The sequence below is a fragment of the Heterodontus francisci genome, unplaced genomic scaffold (assembly GCF_036365525.1).
Source record: "Heterodontus francisci isolate sHetFra1 unplaced genomic scaffold, sHetFra1.hap1 HAP1_SCAFFOLD_938, whole genome shotgun sequence".
NCBI lineage: Eukaryota > Metazoa > Chordata > Chondrichthyes > Heterodontiformes > Heterodontidae > Heterodontus > Heterodontus francisci.
The window spans coordinates 175,905-192,839 of NW_027141911.1; the positions used below are offsets into that span (position 1 = coordinate 175,905).

Sequence of the window (16,935 nt, forward strand, 5' to 3'; positions counted from 1 at the left end):
GTCCTCCGATGGGGAGTGACCACAGTTGTAACTGCCTCTGGTTAGCTACTCGCGCGTGTCTGTGCCTTGCTCGCCAACTGGCACCACACTTTCTAACTGTGCACTAATGCCCATCGATGTGAGAGCATCTGTGCTGGTGGAGGGTATGTTAGAATGATGTGACGCTGTGTCTTCAGATGGTGGCTCCTCCTCCAAGGTCTCATGCCGTTATTCAGCCATTGTTATTGCTTCATCTGCTACTTGACCTGCGAGAGAGACAAGAGTGACGTTAGGTGGCTGCACTTTCCACCAACCTACTTCTGCGTGTCATCCATCTGGAGCTCAGGTGCACAGCATAAAGTTCAAGGACGCCTCCCTGTAGTTGCTCACTCTCTATGGGCTGCACACCCACCTCACCCTCAGCGACAGGCTGCCCTGCTGAGACTCCGCCGAGCTCCATTGCTGCCGCCTCCATCAGTGTCAATACAGTGTTACAATACAATACCAGGTAAGAGATCTAGGGTTCCCTTTCAGCCTTCACCTGGTCTTACTGTAACAGGGTTTAATTTTAAACACACCATGTTTTGAGCTTCCCCTTGGTGAATCCTTGTTCACCGCTTTTCAATCATAAGGCAAAGAAATGAGCACAAACAGGCTTTCTTAGGTTCAAAGAAGAAAAGTGAAATTTATTAAAACTTAAACTCTAATTCGGTTAACGCATATGGATACACACCGCGTTGCACGCATACGCGATACGCACATGCAAATAGAGACAGAAAAGAGCAGAAGAAAAATAAAGTGGAGAGGTTTGAGGCAATCTCTGAAGAGCAGTTTTTGTTACAATGCTTCAAGCTCGCTGTAGTCCTGGCTTGTAGGTAGATCTTGCTTTTCGTTTGGGCCCAGTATTCTCTTTAAATCTTGCTCACTGTAGAGGCTTTTCCTTCTTGGGGTTCATATGTCTTCAATGGATTCCAAAGCTGGTGAGAAAGAGAGGAGAGCAGACAGGAGAGGGATGTTCTCAGCCTAGGAGCACAGAGCTTTTCTGAGTTCAAATTCTCTGTGGCAAGTTCAAAAAAATATTGCAACAGTCAGTTAGTCTTGTGACTAAACTGGTCTGACCACATCTGTTTGTGTTTTCGGCCAGCTTAGCGGTCGACCTGGAATGCTAGCTCCTCCACTTACAATGTCTGGTAATCAAAAGTCTATTGTGGATTGACTGTATCTTTTGTCCCTTTTAAGCGCCGTCTGTAAATATGCAAATGTTTTTCCGGTCAAGGGTTTGGTGTTGCTTTCTTTTAAGAAGTAATTTCTTTCTTTACTCCAGTAACAGTTTAAAACTCAATGCCCGTGGCAAAATTAATTTGCCTCATTCTTGGCGGGTGGAGCCCTGCATGACACCCCCACATCCAGGGAAATGAAATGCAATTTGAAAAAAAAGGCACGTTTCATTAAAAGGTTTGAGAGAAATATAAGATACAGAAAGAAAAAACATGCATTTCTCTCATTTGTTTCCATTCATTTATAAATCTTAAAGCTAATTAAAATTTCCTGTCTTTTCTTGGTGCCAGTGCTGCTTTAATTTTCCCTTTCCATGGCTGCCCAGGGTCTTTGCCTGTTGAGGCCATTTTTTTTTCAAGAGAGTTAGTAGTGGGCGGGTCTATCCTGAATACTCATGCAAAAGCTTTCAACTTCAGGGAATGGGTGGTTCCCTTTCCCTCTGACTGTGGGGGAGGATTTTTTGTTAATCGCCCCTTTATTCTCTGGGATATTCCTGCCTGCAGTATTTGTGCAGACTTGACTGCACTCTCCTGTGGCACGTCAACTAGGTGAAGCGTCACCCTCATGGTTTCTGTGCCCCCTGGAGGTCTCTCTTTGTCTCTGCAGGTTCCTGTAAATGCTGTCAGCAACTCTGGTGGGATGCTTCTAGAGTCTGTGTGTACATAGGAGAATATAGGGTCTAACTTTTCAAATTTTTCGGGGATGGCTGACTGGACAGTAGGGGTTTTCATCCGGGATTCCTCCCAAACTGCCCTCTTGGTCACTTTTTCCCCTTCCCTTTCTAAATTTTTGCAGCCATATGCCTGCCTGTCCGCTTTTGTTCTCGGCGGAGGTCCCTTACAGTTCACCAGCCCTCTGCTGGAGGGTCCTCCTAACACCTGGTACAGGACTTTGGAGTGCAGGTTTCATTGTAGGTTGGGGTTTCCCCTCAACCTGGCACATGTGGCAACTCCTGCAGTACTGCACCACATCTTTGTGGAGTTTTGGCCAGTCAAACTGCTGTCTTATGTGTCTTTTGTATCGTGGCATGTACAGCCACTGTCGTCTGGTGGGCCCTTCTTAATATTTCTCCCCGGTACCTCTGTAGCACCACTAACTGGTGAACTACTGTCCACTCCTTGCCCTCCGTCTGGGAGTAGAACTCCATTTCCTCATCAGTACCTCATTCTTTAAATAGTAGCAATCAGGGACTCAAATTGGGCAGCCTGTGCTAACCCTTGCAATACTGGATTGGCTCGCTGAGCCTCAGCTAGGAAAAATCCATTTAATTCATTCCCTGGGTCTCCTAACTTACCAAAGAAAGTCTTGGACAGGCAGACCTCATGGTCATCTGCCTGTAGTGCCAATGCAGTCCCCTCTGGGGGAGCTGGTTTGATCATGGCCTGATCCACTACACATTCAGGGAAACTGCAGGGGACCCTCTCCTGCCACGGCCATGTCTCTCTGACCTCCTGCGCGCTTTCTTTCACTACTGGGCGGCTACCACCTTCACCCCTACCACCCAGATCATTATTTTGGTCACCCCGTCAAACTAGGGACAATCACTACGGTCACCAGTCCCGAAACTAGGTCGCATTCCAGGTGCACCCAGTGTACAGGTACAGGTATACACTGCCCTCCGATACCATTCACCACCATTCTGGTGTTCACTGCACTCTCTGGGGGAAAGATCAGGCCTTTTCCCAGTAAAAGGGATCTAGTGGCCCCTGTGTCCCTGAGAATCTCTATGGGCTTGCTTGCCCCACTCGAGGTATATGGAGTTACTTTCCCTTCAGACACAAAACCCTGATAACCATCAGGAATCCTATTAACTTTTCCTGCACGGGCTGTAGTAAGCTTCCTGGGTTGCACTCTTACTGCAGATAAAGCCACAGCTTATTCTGTGCTTTCCGTCAGGTCCCGTCTTCACTGAGCAGGTGTGCCCTAATTAACCCTATTTTCCTTTTAGTGTGCAGCAGTCAGCTTTTAAATGCCCCGCTTTATTACAATGGAAACACACAGGTCTCTGGGTCTCACTCTTGCTCACAGCACTTTCCTTTTTGGCTGGAGGAGGACCCCCTGTGTCGGATATCACCTTCCCATCCTTTGTCCTTTTCAGATTTGTGGGGGTGATTAGGAAAGGTTCTCCCCTGGGAAACCAACTTATAAATTAAAGCAAACTCATCGGCCAGAACGGCCGCTTGCCGGGATCTCTGGACCTGCTGCTCCTCTACATGGGTCTTTATTGAGAGTGGGAGAGAGTTTTTAAATTCCTCTAACAGAATTATTTCCCTGAGAGTCTCATAGCTGTGCTGTACTTTAAGAGCCCTCAGCCACTGGTCAAAAGCCAGCTGCTTACTTCTTTCAAACTCCAGATAAGTTTGATTAGCTTGCTTTTTGAGGGCTCTAAACTTTTGGCGATAGGCTTCGGGTACTAATTCATATGCCCCAAGGATAGCATTTTTGGTCAGTTCATAATTTGATGAACTGTCATCTAGCATAAGGAATAAACCTCATGCACTTTTCTGGTTAGCTTGCTTTGTAGTCAAAGAGACCAAGTCTCAGCTGGTCATTTTAGCTGCCTTGCCAGTTTCTCAAAAGACATAAAAAATACTTCCACATCTTCCTCATTGAATTTTGGGATTAGATGAGCTCGTTTTAACAATTCTGTACCCGGTCCTGAATTACGCTCCTCCATATTGGCCATGCTTTCACTGGGGTTACTCTGTCGTCCCCAGTTAACTCAAGCCGTTTCAGCTCTCTTTCTTCAGATTCTTTCTAGAATATTCTTTCTCTCTCTCTCTCTCCTCATCTCCTGCCTTTCATTTGCTTCACGTTCCTTCTGGAAGGCTCTCTTTTTCTTCCTCTCTCTTCCTCAAATTCAAGTTTCCTTTGTTCCAAATGTATCTTTGCTAGCAATACCCTGTCTGGGTCTGCTTCTAACCCTGCTTCTGCTTCTTCAGATTCAAAGGAAAAATGGCTGGCCACTAGTCTTGCCACATACAGTGATCCCACACTGCTCAGCCATTTCCCACAATTCCTTCACAGACAGTGCTTTTAATTTATTCCAAGTTACTTCACCCTGGCTTGGAGAGCTACTCGCTTCAGTTGCAGACATGTTGGTATTCAATCACACACAACCACAAGAAAACCTGTATTGAAAACTTGCTCATTTTGATTGGGAACAATTTGGCTTCTCACTTCCAATTTCTCTCATTTGTCTGTGGGTAAAATTCCAGATGCTATCACCCAAATTTCTGTTATGACCAGGTGAGAAAGGTGTCTAGGTGTCAGCCTTCACCTGGTCTTATTGAAACAGGATTTAATTTTAAACACACCATATTTTGAGCTCCCCCATTGGTGAATCCTTGTTCACTGCTTTCTAATTATAAGGCAAAGAAATGAGCACAAACAGACTTTCTTAGGTTTAAAGAAGAAAAGTGAAATTTATTAAAACTTAAACTTAAACTCTAATTCAGTTAACGCCTACGGATACACGCCACACCTATGCTAGCGATACACACATGCAAATAGAGACAGAAAAGAGAAGAAAAATAAAATGGAGAAGTGTGAGGCTATCTCTGAAGAGAGGTTTTTGTTACAATGCTTCAATCTCGCTTTAGTCCTTGCTTGTAGGTATATCTTGCTTTTTGTTGGGGCCCAGTATTCTCCTTAAACCTTGCTCACTGTAGGAGGCTTTTCCCTCTTGGGGTTCATATGGCTTCAATGGATTCCATTGCCATGTCTTCAATGGCAAGAAAGAGATGAGAGCAGACAGGAGAGAGATGTTCTCAATCCAAGAGCAAAGAGCTTTTCTGCATTCAAATTCTCTGTGGCAAGTTCAAGAAAAATCTGCAACAGTCAATTAGCCTTGTGACTAAACTGGTCTGACCACGTCTGTTTGTGTATTCGGCCAGCTTAGCAGTCAACCTGGAATGCTAGCTCCTCAACCTTCAACATCTGGTAATCAAAAGTCCATTGTGGATTGACTGTATCAGGGAATGGTCTTTTGTCTCTTTTAAGCACTATCTGGAAATATGCAAATGTATTTCCGGTCAAGGGTTTGGTGTTGCTTTCTTTTAAAAAAAACAAGTTCTTTCTTTACTCCAGTAACAGTTTAAACCTCAATGTTCATGCAGTGAAATTAATGTGCCTCATTCTTGGCGGGTGGGGCCCTGCATGACAACAGCGAGCAATGGCAATCCGCCTCCAGTTCGTCTCCGCTCCCTGGCATTGTGAGCTCTCTTCTGCAAACATAGACATTCACCATGGCACTGGTCTCTTGTCATACTGCGCCAGTTTTGAGATGCAGCATTAAGGCACTGGGAGGCCTGCTGCTGGGATGATTTAGTATTGGCAATGCAGAAATCAGTGCTAAGTGACCATGAGCCTCTGCTGTGAAGTGAATATGTGTCTCTCTGTGAGCACTAGTGCCTGGTCATGTCCGTGCCTGGGTTGTCAACCTTTTGTGACATTCAGGGCTGCGAGCTTGGGACAATGAGGTCCACTCACCTTGCCACATCTCAACAGGTCATTGAATCACTTGCAGGACTTCAACCATGTCTGTGTGACCACCCACTGCTGACAACTTTCACTGCGACCTCGAGCCTTGCCTTCTTGGCGAGGCTTGTTGGCCTGTTCCTTCTGTCGACCGGGAAAAGCACCTTCTGCCATGCACTTGCTGTCTGGATGAACACCTCCAGGGAGGCATCACTAAACCTGGGCACCTCTCTGCTTCTAACTGCAGCCATTCCTTGAATGTAACCCTTGTCTCCTCACCCTTCCAGGGGCTTCTATTTCCGATGTCTTTAAACCCAGTGCTGCCATCCGATTAAATATGGCAGCTGCCATTCAGCTTCCAGGGCTTCCTCCCACCTGGCCCTCATTATTGGCCGACTCTGACACCTGCTGGCCGTGAATTGGATGCGAGCAGTAAAATCCACTTTAGTGTCCCACTTCCTAGCCACACAACCCGATTTGGGCCCCAACATCAGGACATCCTCCCTTCTGATAAAATTCAGCCCATACTGTCTATTGCACCAGGTTCGGAGACAACATGTGAATCATGATGGGCTCCTCCTCTACAGATATAGGTTACCATAGCACGAAGCTTTCATATCACTGCCTATTTCCAAACTAGTCCAGGAGACATGAATCAGAGCGGCCTACTCTCGCCACCTCACTTCCTAAGCAAGTACCCACTGCTCTCTTCAACAGTCAGTTATTTATCCATTTCCAGGTTTTGCCTTGCATCAGAACCAATTATTTAACAATCTCTAATGTGGAGCAAATAAAACACTGAGCTGTCACTGCATTCCATGTAATTTCTGTTTTAGATAGCCTCCAATCGTTTCGCAAAATGATTACAAGCAACCATCGATTGACTGGAGTTTCCCCTCACAAACAGGTGAGACACAAACACTAGTCTGAGCTTTCTAACATCTACCTGTGCATGCATTTAATATGTAATGGGGTGCTTGGGCCTCAAATCACACTCTACAGGTATAGCCTATTCTTTCATATGACCAGTCCAGCAGAAACCCATTGTGCAGTTGGATGAGAAGTGCAAAACAGTAACATTTTTGGCAACAGCAAAAGTCCATTTTACCCAACAAGCCTGCCCCATTTCGTTAAATTCCATTAACACTTCTGACCATAATCCCTCAATTCCACCCTCACCATATCCCTTAATTCCACCCTGACTGTATCCCTCAATCACACTGTCATCATATCCCTCAATCCCAGCCACCCACCTTCTCACCATATCGCTCAAACCACCTAATCCACCAGTTCACAATATTCCTTAATCCCAGCTACTCACCTTCTCACGTTGTCTCTTAAACGCATCTACATAACTTTTCATCGCATCACTCAACCCTATCTACTCAACTTATCCCCATGTCCCTCAACCCCACCGACCCATCTTCTCCCTATTTCAATTAATCCCACGTCCGTAATCTTCCCACAACCCCACTTCTCACCATATTAACTAGGACAGAAGAGGGCTTTAAACTAAATAGTGGGCGCGAGGGATCAAAAGAGGGAAGATGTGATCATTTAAAGAGAGAGAAGGCACAAGAGCAAGATAGTACTAAAGATAATGATAATCAGAGTGTGGCAGGAAGGGACAGTGTGTACAACTCGAGTGAGCCAGCAGATAAGACTAGAGGTTGTGAACTAACAGAAGGTTCGGGAGAGGGAAGATTTAGAAATCCAAAGAGAAAGGCCATGGCAACGGAACAGTGTAACATTGTGGGTAAAGACAAGCAGAATGAGATCGGAAACGGCAAAGTTTAACAAAAATTGTACATCAGCAAATAAGGTCATTGAAGGGAATAGAAGCAAAAAATATTACACACGGTGGTCAGGTCCCAGCTGGGCTGTAAGTGAAGACATGAATTCTAGAAAATTATTTGACTTAATGAAATCAATTAGAAATACACACTGACTGACCCACAAACAAGGAGTTTTTTTTTCTTTTTGTTTATGGGATGTGGGTGTCGCTGGCTATGACCCACAGCGCCTCCTGGATGTCCAGTTTTGGGTCACTGGCTCTGTTCACAATCTATCCCATTTAGCACGGTGTTTAGCATACAACACGATGGTGGGTACCCTCAGTGTGAAGACGAGATTTCATCTCCACAAGGACGGTGCAGTGGTCACTCCTACTAATACTGTCATAGACAGATGCATCTGTGACAGGTAGATTGGTGAGGATGAGGTCAGGTAGGTTTTTCTCTCTCATTGGTTCCTTCACCATCTGCCGCAGACCCAGTCTAGCAGCTAGGTCCTTTAGGACTTGGCCAGCTCAGGTAGTAGTGGTGCTACCGAGTCACTCTTAGTGATGGACATTGAAGTCCCCTACCCAGAGTACATTCTGTGCCCTTGCTACCCTTAGTGCTACTTCCAATTGGTGTTTAACATGGAGAAGCACTGATTCATCCGCCAAGCGGTGGGAGAGGGGTGGGGGGTGGTGCAGTAGGTGGTAATCAGAAGGAGGTTTCCTTGCCCATGTTTCACCTGATGTCATGAGACGTCACGGGGTCCAGAGGCAATGTTGAGGACTCCCAGGGCAGCTCCCTCCCGACTGTATACCACTGTGCCGCCATCTCTGGTGGGTTTGACCTGCCAGTGGGACAGACATACCCAGGGACGGTGATGGCCGTGTCAGGCACATTGTCTGTAAGCCATGTGAGTATGACTGTGTCAGACTGTTGCTTGACTAGTGTGTGGGACAGCTCTCCCAGTTTTGGCATAAGCCCCACATGTTCGTAAGGAAGACTTTGCAGGGTGGACAGGGCTGGGTTTGCCGTTGTCATTTCCGGTGCCTAGGTCGATGCCAGGTTGTCCGTCCGGTTTAATTTCTTTGATTAGACTTTATAATGGTTTTGATACAACTGAGTGGTTTGCTAGGCCATTTCAGAGGGCACTTAAGAGTCACCCACATTGTGAGTCTGGAGTCACATGTAGGCCAGATCAGGTATGGACAGCAGATTTCCTTTCCTAAAGGACATTAGTGAATCAGATGGGTTTTAACAACAATTGACAATGACAGTGAGGAGACTCCGACTGATCCACAGTCAGGGAGTGAGGCGACACCGACTGACCCACAGACAGGAAGTGAAGAAACACTGACTGACCCACAGACAGGGAGTGAGGAGACACCATCTGATCCACAGACAGGAAGTGAAGAAACACTGACTGACCCACAGACAGGGAGTGAGGAGACACCATCTGATCCACAGACAGGGAGTGAGGAGACACCATCTGATCCACAGACAGGAAGTGAAGAAACACTGACTGACCCACAGACAGGGAGTGAGGAGACACCATCTGATCCACAGACAGGGAGTGAGGAGACACCATCTGATCCACAGACAGGAAGTGAAGAAACACTGACTGACCCACAGACAGGGAGTGAGGAGACACCATCTGATCCACAGACAGGGAGTGAGGAGACACCATCTGATCCACAGACAGGGAGTGAGGAGACACCATCTGATCCACAGACAGGAAGTGAAGAAACACTGACTGACCCACAGACAGGGAGTGAGGAGACACCATCTGATCCACAGACAGGGAGTGAGGAGACACCATCTGATCCACAGACAGGAAGTGAAGAAACACTGACTGACCCACAGACAGGGAGTGAGGAGACACCATCTGATCCACAGACAGGGAGTGAGAAGACACCATCTGATCCACAGACAGGGAGTGAGGAGACACCATCTGATCCACAGACAGGAAGTGAAGAAACACTGACTGACCCACAGACAGGGAGTGAGGAGACACCATCTGATCCACAGACAGGGAGTGAGGAGACACCATCTGATCCACAGACAGGAAGTGAAGAAACACTGACTGACCCACAGACAGGGAGTGAGGAGACACCATCTGATCCACAGACAGGGAGTGAGGAGACACCATCTGATCCACAGACAGGGAGTGAGGAGACACCATCTGATCCACAGACAGGAAGTGAAGAAACACTGACTGACCCACAGACAGGGAGTGAGGAGACACCATCTGATCCACAGACAGGGAGTGAGGAGACACCATCTGATCCACAGACAGGGAGTGAGGAGACACCATCTGATCCACAGACAGGAAGTGAAGAAACACTGACTGACCCACAGACAGGGAGTGAGGAGACACCATCTGATCCACAGACAGGAAGTGAAGAAACACTGACTGACCCACAGACAGGGAGTGAGGAGACACCATCTGATCCACAGACAGGGAGTGAGGAGACACCATCTGATCCACAGACAGGGAGTGAGGAGACACCATCTGATCCACAGACAGGAAGTGAAGAAACACTGACTGACCCACAGACAGGGAGTGAGGAGACACCATCTGATCCACAGACAGGGAGTGAGGAGACACCATCTGATCCACAGACAGGGAGTGAGGAGACACCATCTGATCCACAGACAGGAAGTGAAGAAACACTGACTGACCCACAGACAGGGAGTGAGGAGACACCATCTGATCCACAGACAGGAAGTGAAGAAACACTGACTGACCCACAGACAGGGAGTGAGGAGACACCATCTGATCCACAGACAGGGAGTGAGGAGACACCATCTGATCCACAGACAGGAAGTGAAGAAACACTGACTGACCCACAGACAGGGAGTGAGGAGACACCATCTGATCCACAGACAGGGAGTGAGGAGACACCATCTGATCCACAGACAGGAAGTGAAAAATCACTGACTGACCCACAGACAGGGAGTGAGGAGACACCATCTGATCCACAGACAGGGAGTGAGGAGACACCATCTGATCCACAGACAGGAAGTGAAGAAACACTGACTGACCCACAGACAGGGAGTGAGGAGACACCATCTGATCCACAGACAGGGAGTGAGGAGACACCATCTGATCCACAGACAGGGAGTGAGGAGACACCATCTGATCCACAGACAGGAAGTGAAGAAACACTGACTGACCCACAGACAGGGAGTGAGGAGACACCATCTGATCCACAGACAGGGAGTGAGGAGACACCATCTGATCCACAGACAGGGAGTGAAGAAACACTGACTGACCCACAGACAGGGAGTGAGGAGACACCATCTGATCCACAGACAGGGAGTGAGGAGACACCATCTGATCCACAGACAGGAAGTGAAGAAACACTGACTGACCCACAGACAGGGAGTGAGGAGACACCATCTGATCCACAGACAGGAAGTGAAGAAACACTGACTGACCCACAGACAGGGAGTGAGCAGACGCTGGATGACCGGCTACTATTTCTGGACCTGCTCGGAATGAGGTAGGTGGATGGGCAGTGGATCAGGTGAAGCTCCTTATTGGGTAGAGAAGAAAGTTATATTGCCTGACCTGCAGGAGAAGAACAACATGACTATTGGCAGCCAGTATAAGGGAAGGTGATACAGACTGAGTGACCGGTGTGAGGGGAGGTGATACAGACTGAGTGACCGGTGTGAGGGGAGGTGATACAGACTGAGTGACCGGTGTGAGGGGAGGTGATACAGACTGAGTGACCGGTGTGAGGGGAGGTGATACAGACTGAGTGACCGGTATGAGGGGAGGTGATAAGTTAAGCTTCAGACTAAGTTAAGCTTAAGATTAAAAATGGCAGGAGATCTCAGACCCGTGTTATGCTGCTCTTGCTCAATGTGGGAGCTCAGGGACATGGCTGATGTCCCTGACTCCTTCACGTGCAGCAAGTGTGTCCAGCCGCAGCTCTTGTTAGACCGCATGATGGCTCTGGAGCTGCGGATGGACTCACTTTGGAGCATCCGCGATGCTGAGGAGGTCGTGGATAGCACGTTTAGCGAATTGGTCACACCGCAGATTAGGATTGCTGAGGGAGAAAGGGAATGGGTGACCAAAAGGCAGAGAAAGAGCAGGAAGGCAGCGCAGGTGTCCCCTGCGGTCATCTCCCTCCACAACAGGTATACCATTTTGGATACTGTTGAGGGAGATGGCTCACCAGGGGAAGGCAGCAGTAGCCAGGTTCATGGCACCGTGGCTGGCTCTGCTGTTCAGAAGGGCGGGAAAAAGAGTGGAAGGGCTATAGTCATAGGGGATTCGATTGTAAGGGGAGTAGATAGGCGGTTCTGTGGTCGAAAACGAGACTCCCGAATGGTATGTTGCCTCCCAGGTGCACGGGTCAGGGATGTCTCAGATTGGCTGCAGAACATTCTGAAGGGGGAGGGTGAACAGCCAGTTGTCGTTGTGCACATAGGCACCAATGATATAGGTAAAAAACGGGATGAGGTCCTACAAGCAGAATTTAGGGAGTTAGGAGCCAAGTTAAAAAGTAGGACCTCAGAGGTAGTAATCTCAGGATTGCTACCAGTGCCACGTGATAGTCAGAGTAGAAATGAAAGAATAGTCAGGATGAATGCGTGGCTTGAGAGATGGTGCAAGAGGGAGGGGTTCAGATTTTTGGGACATTGGGACCGGTTCTGGGGGAGGTGGGACTATTACAAATTGGACGGTCTACACCTGGGCCGGACTGGAACCAATGTCCTTGGGGGTGCTTTTGCTAACGCTGTTGGGGAGGGTTTAAACTAATGTGGCAGGGGGATGGGAACCAAATGAGGAGGTCAGTGGACAGTAAGGATGTAGTAACTAAAGCCTGTAAGGAACTAGATAATGAAGTCAGCGTGACTAAGGGAAAGAGTAGGCAGGGAGCAGATGATGAAAGCAAAGGGACTGGTGGTCTGAGGTGCATTTGTTTTAATGCAAGAAGTGTAGTAGGTAAGGCAGATGAACTTAGGGCTTGGATTAGTACCTGGGAGTATAATGTTATTGCTATTACTGAGACTTGGTTAAGGGAAGGGCATGATTGGCAACTAAATATCCCAGGATACCGATGCTTCAGGCGGGATAGAGAGGGAGGTAAAAGGGGTGGAGGAGTTGCATTACTGGTCAAAGAGGATATCACAGCTGTGCTGAAGGAAGGCACGATGGAGGACTCGAGCAGTGAGGCAATATGGGCAGAACTCAGAAATAGGAAGGGTACGGTAACAATGTTGGGGCTGTACTACAGGCCTCCCAACAGCGAGCGTGAGATAGAGGTACAAATATGTAAACAGATTATGGAAAGATGTAGGAGCAACAGGGTGGTGGTGATAGGAGATTTTAATTTTCCCAACATTGACTGGGATTCACTTAGTGTTAGAGGTCTAGATGGAGCAGAATTTGTCAGGAGCATCCAGGAGGGTTTACTAGAGCAGTATGTAAATACTCCAACTCGGGAAGGGGCCATACTGGACCTGGTGTTGGGGAATGAGCCCGGCCAGGTGGTTGAAGTTTCAGTAGGGGACTACTTTGGGAATAGTGATCACAATTCCGTAAGTTTTAGAATACTCATGGACAAAGACGAGAGTGGTCCTAAAGGAAGAGTGCTAAATTGGGGGAAGGCCAACTATACCAAAATTCGGCAGGAGCTGGGGAATGTAGATTGGGAGCAGCTGTTTGAAGGTAAATCCACATTTGATATGTGGGAGGCTTTTAAAGAGAGGTTGATTAGTGTGCAGGAGAGACATGTTCCTGTGAAAATGAGGGGTAGAAATGGCAAGATTAGGGAACCATGGATGACAGGTGAAATTGTGAGACTAGCTAAGAGGAAAAAGGAAGCATACATAAGGTCTCGGCGGCTGAAGAAAGACGAAGCTTTGAAAGAATATCGGGATTGTAGGCGCAATCTGAAACAAGGAATTAAGAGGGCTAAAAGGGGTCATGAAATATCTTTAGCAAACAGGGTTAAGGAAAATCCCAACGCCTTTTATTCATATATAAAGAGCAAGAGGGTAACTAGAGAAAGGATTGGCCCACTCAAGGACAAAGGAGGAAAGTTATGCGTGGAGTCAGAGAAAATGGGTGAGATTCTAAACGAGTACTTTGCATCGGTATTCACCGAGGAGAGGGAAATGACGGATGTTGAGGTTAGGGACAGATGTTTGATTACTCTAGGTCAAGTCGGCATAAGGAGGGAGGAAGTGTTGGGTATTCTAAAAGGTATTAAGGTGGACAAGTCCCCAGGTCCGGATGGGATCTATCCCAGGTTACTGAGGGAAGCGAGAGAAGAAATAGCTGGGGCCTTAACAGGTATCTTTGCAGCATCCTTAAACACGGGTGAGGTCCCGGAGGACTGGAGAATTGCTAATGTTGTCCCCTTGTTTAAGAAGTGTAGCAGGGATAATCCAGGTAATTATAGACCGGTGAGCCTGACGTCAGTGGTAGGGAAGTTGCTGGAGAAGATACTGAGGGATAGGATCTATTCCCATTTGGAAGAAAATGGGCTTATCAGTGATAGGCAACATGGTTTTGTGCAGGGAAGGTCATGTCTTACCAACTTAATAGAATTCTTTGAGGAAGTGCCAAAGTTGATTGATGAGGGAAGGGCTGTAGATGGACTTCAGTAAGGCGTTTGATAAGGTTCCCCATGGTAGGCTGATGGAGAAAGTGAAGTCGCATGGGATCCAGGGTGTACTAGCTAGATAGATAAAGAACTGGCTGGGCAACAGGAGACAGAGAGTAGCAGTGGAAGGGAGTTTCTCAAAATGGAGACGTGTGACCAGTGGTGTTCCACAGGGATCCGTGCTGGGACCACTGTTGTTTGTGATATACATAAATGATTTGGAGGAAAGTATAGATGGTCTGATTAGCAAGTTTGCAGACGACACTAAGATTGGTGGAGTAGCAGATAGTGAAGGGGACTGTCAGAGAATACAGCAGAATATAGATAGATTGGAGAGTTGGGCAGAGAAATGGCAGATGGAGTTCAATCAGGGCAAATGCGAGGTGATGCATTTTGGAAGATCCAATTCAAGAGTGAACTATACAGTAAATGGAAAAGTCCTGGGGAAAAGTGATGTACAGAGAGATTTGGGTGTTCAGGTCCATTGTTCCCTGAAGGTGGCAACGCAGGTCAATAGAGTGGTCAAGAAGGCATACGGCATGCTTTCCTTCATCGGACGAGGTATTGAGTACAAGAGTTGGCAGGTCATGTTACAGTTGTATAGGACTTTGGTTCGGCCACATTTGGAATACTGCGTGCAGTTCTGGTCGCCACATTACCAAAAGGATGTGGATGCTTTGGAGAGGGTGCAGAGGAGGTTCACCAGGATGTTGCCTGGTATGGAGAGCGCTAGCTATGAAGAGAGGTTGAGTAGATTAGGATTATTTTCATTAGAAAGGCGGAGGTTGAGGGGGGACCTGATTGAGGTGTACAAAATCATGAGAGGTATAGACAGGGTGGATAGCAAGAAGCTTTTTCCCAGAGTGGGGGATTCAATTACTAGGGGTCACGAGTTCAAAGTGAGAGGGGAAAAGTTTAGGGGGGATATGCGTGGAAAGTTCTTTACGCAGAGGGTGGTGGGTGCCTGGAACGCATTGCCAGCGGAGGTGGTAGATGCGAACACGATAGCGTCTTTTAAGATGTATCTAGACAGATACATGAATGGGCAGGAAGCAAAGAGATACAGAACCTTAGAAAATAGGCGACATGTTTAGATAGAGGATCTGGATCGGCGCAGGCTTGGAGGGCCGAAGGGCCTGTTCCTGTGCTGTAATTTTCTTTGTTCTTTGTTCTTTGATAGTGACTGAGTGACCAGTATGAGGGGAGGTGATACTGACTGAGTGACCGGTATGAGGAGAGGTGATACTGACTGAGTGACCGGTCTGAGGAGAGTGATACTGACTGAGTGACCGGTATGAGGGGAGGTGATACTGACTGAGTGACCGGTATGCGGGGAGGTGATACTGACTGAGTGACCAGTATGAGGGGAGGTGATACTGACTGAGTGACCAGTATGAGGGGAGGTGATACTGACTGAATGACCGGTATGAGGGGAGGTGATACTGACTGAGTGACCGGTATGAGGGGAGGTGATAGTGACTGAGTGACCCGTATGAGGGGAGGTGATACTGACTGAGTGACCAGTATGAGGGGAGGTGATACTGACTGAGTGACCAGTATGAGGAGAGGTGATATTGACTGAGTGAACAGTATGAGAGGAGGTGATACTGACTGAGTGACCAGTATGAGGGGAGGTGATACTGACTGAGTGACTAGTATGAGGGGAGGTGATACTGACTGAGTGACCAGTATGAGGGGAGGTGATACTGACTGAGTGAACAGTATGAGAGGAGGTGATACTGACTGAGTGACCAGTATGAGGGGAGGTGATACTGACTGAGTGACCAGTATGAGGGGAGGTGATACTGACTGAGTGACCGGTATGAGGGGAGGTGATACTGACTGAGTGACCAGTATGAGGGGAGGTGATACTGACTGAGTGACCAGTATGAGGGGAGGTGATACTGACTGAGTGAACAGTATGAGAGGAGGTGATACTGACTGAGTGACCAGTATGAGGGGAGGTGATACTGACTGAGTGACCGGTATGAGGGGAGGTGATACTGACTGAGTGACCAGTATGAGGGGAGGTGATACTGACTAACTGACCAGTAGATCAGCCGACTGGAAGCCTCAGCTGTTTAATAATCTTTTTCCTCTCCACAGTCCCTTGTAGCAGGTCGTGGGCCTGAGTTCATGAGGAATTTATTTAATTTGTTTGGCATTAGTCCTCTTGTTCTGAACTACCTCCGACGTTTAAACTTGGAGCCACGAGCTGGAAAGGACCTCTATGTGACAAGAACCGAGATCCAGAGCCTGCCACCATATCCTTCTACTCCTTCCGTTCCTCACAACAATCAAAATAAGTGAACTTCTTCACTTGCGTAACCTCCATCATCTGTGTTTCCGTTCTGGTGGTTTCTCACTACCCATAAAGAGGATGTGTGTACAAGGTGCCTGTGGTTTACCTACCCTCTGCTGAATTGCACAGTTCCACAGGGGCAGCAAAAGCCAGCAGTAAGACCACTACAAGAATATTTACAGCAAACCCAGCTTCAAACCCCACTGGGGTGTTGGCTGGTGGGGGTGAGATTGGGGGCAGAGGAGGGTGTCATACAAGGAAAAGGGGCACCCAAACTAAATTGTGTGCATTGGTACACAGAGTACAAGAAACAAAACAGGGATCACTGGTTAAAATAGTTGATCGAGATGTAACTGAAACATGTCAGAATTGATAATGTGAAAGTTTCAAGGCAGAAGAAATTAAATAAATAATTAAATATAATACCATAGCACTGGAAATAGAGAAGCAGTTTAAACCATATCCCTGTGGAAAAATTAAGTAGGAAGCA

General features: G+C 47.5%; 1 protein-coding gene across 1 annotated transcript in view; it reads left to right on the plus strand.

The window, feature by feature from the left end:
- Positions 1-16,453, plus strand: part of LOC137365642 (protein FAM227A-like) — a 130,026-nt gene extending 113,573 nt beyond the window's left edge. Inside the window, exons 12-13 of the mRNA XM_068028011.1 lie at positions 6,573-6,643; positions 16,250-16,453. Coding sequence (XP_067884112.1) covers positions 6,573-6,643; positions 16,250-16,453 — 275 coding nt within the window. The remainder of the gene's footprint in view (positions 1-6,572; positions 6,644-16,249) is intronic.
- The last annotated feature ends 482 nt before the right edge of the window (positions 16,454-16,935 follow it).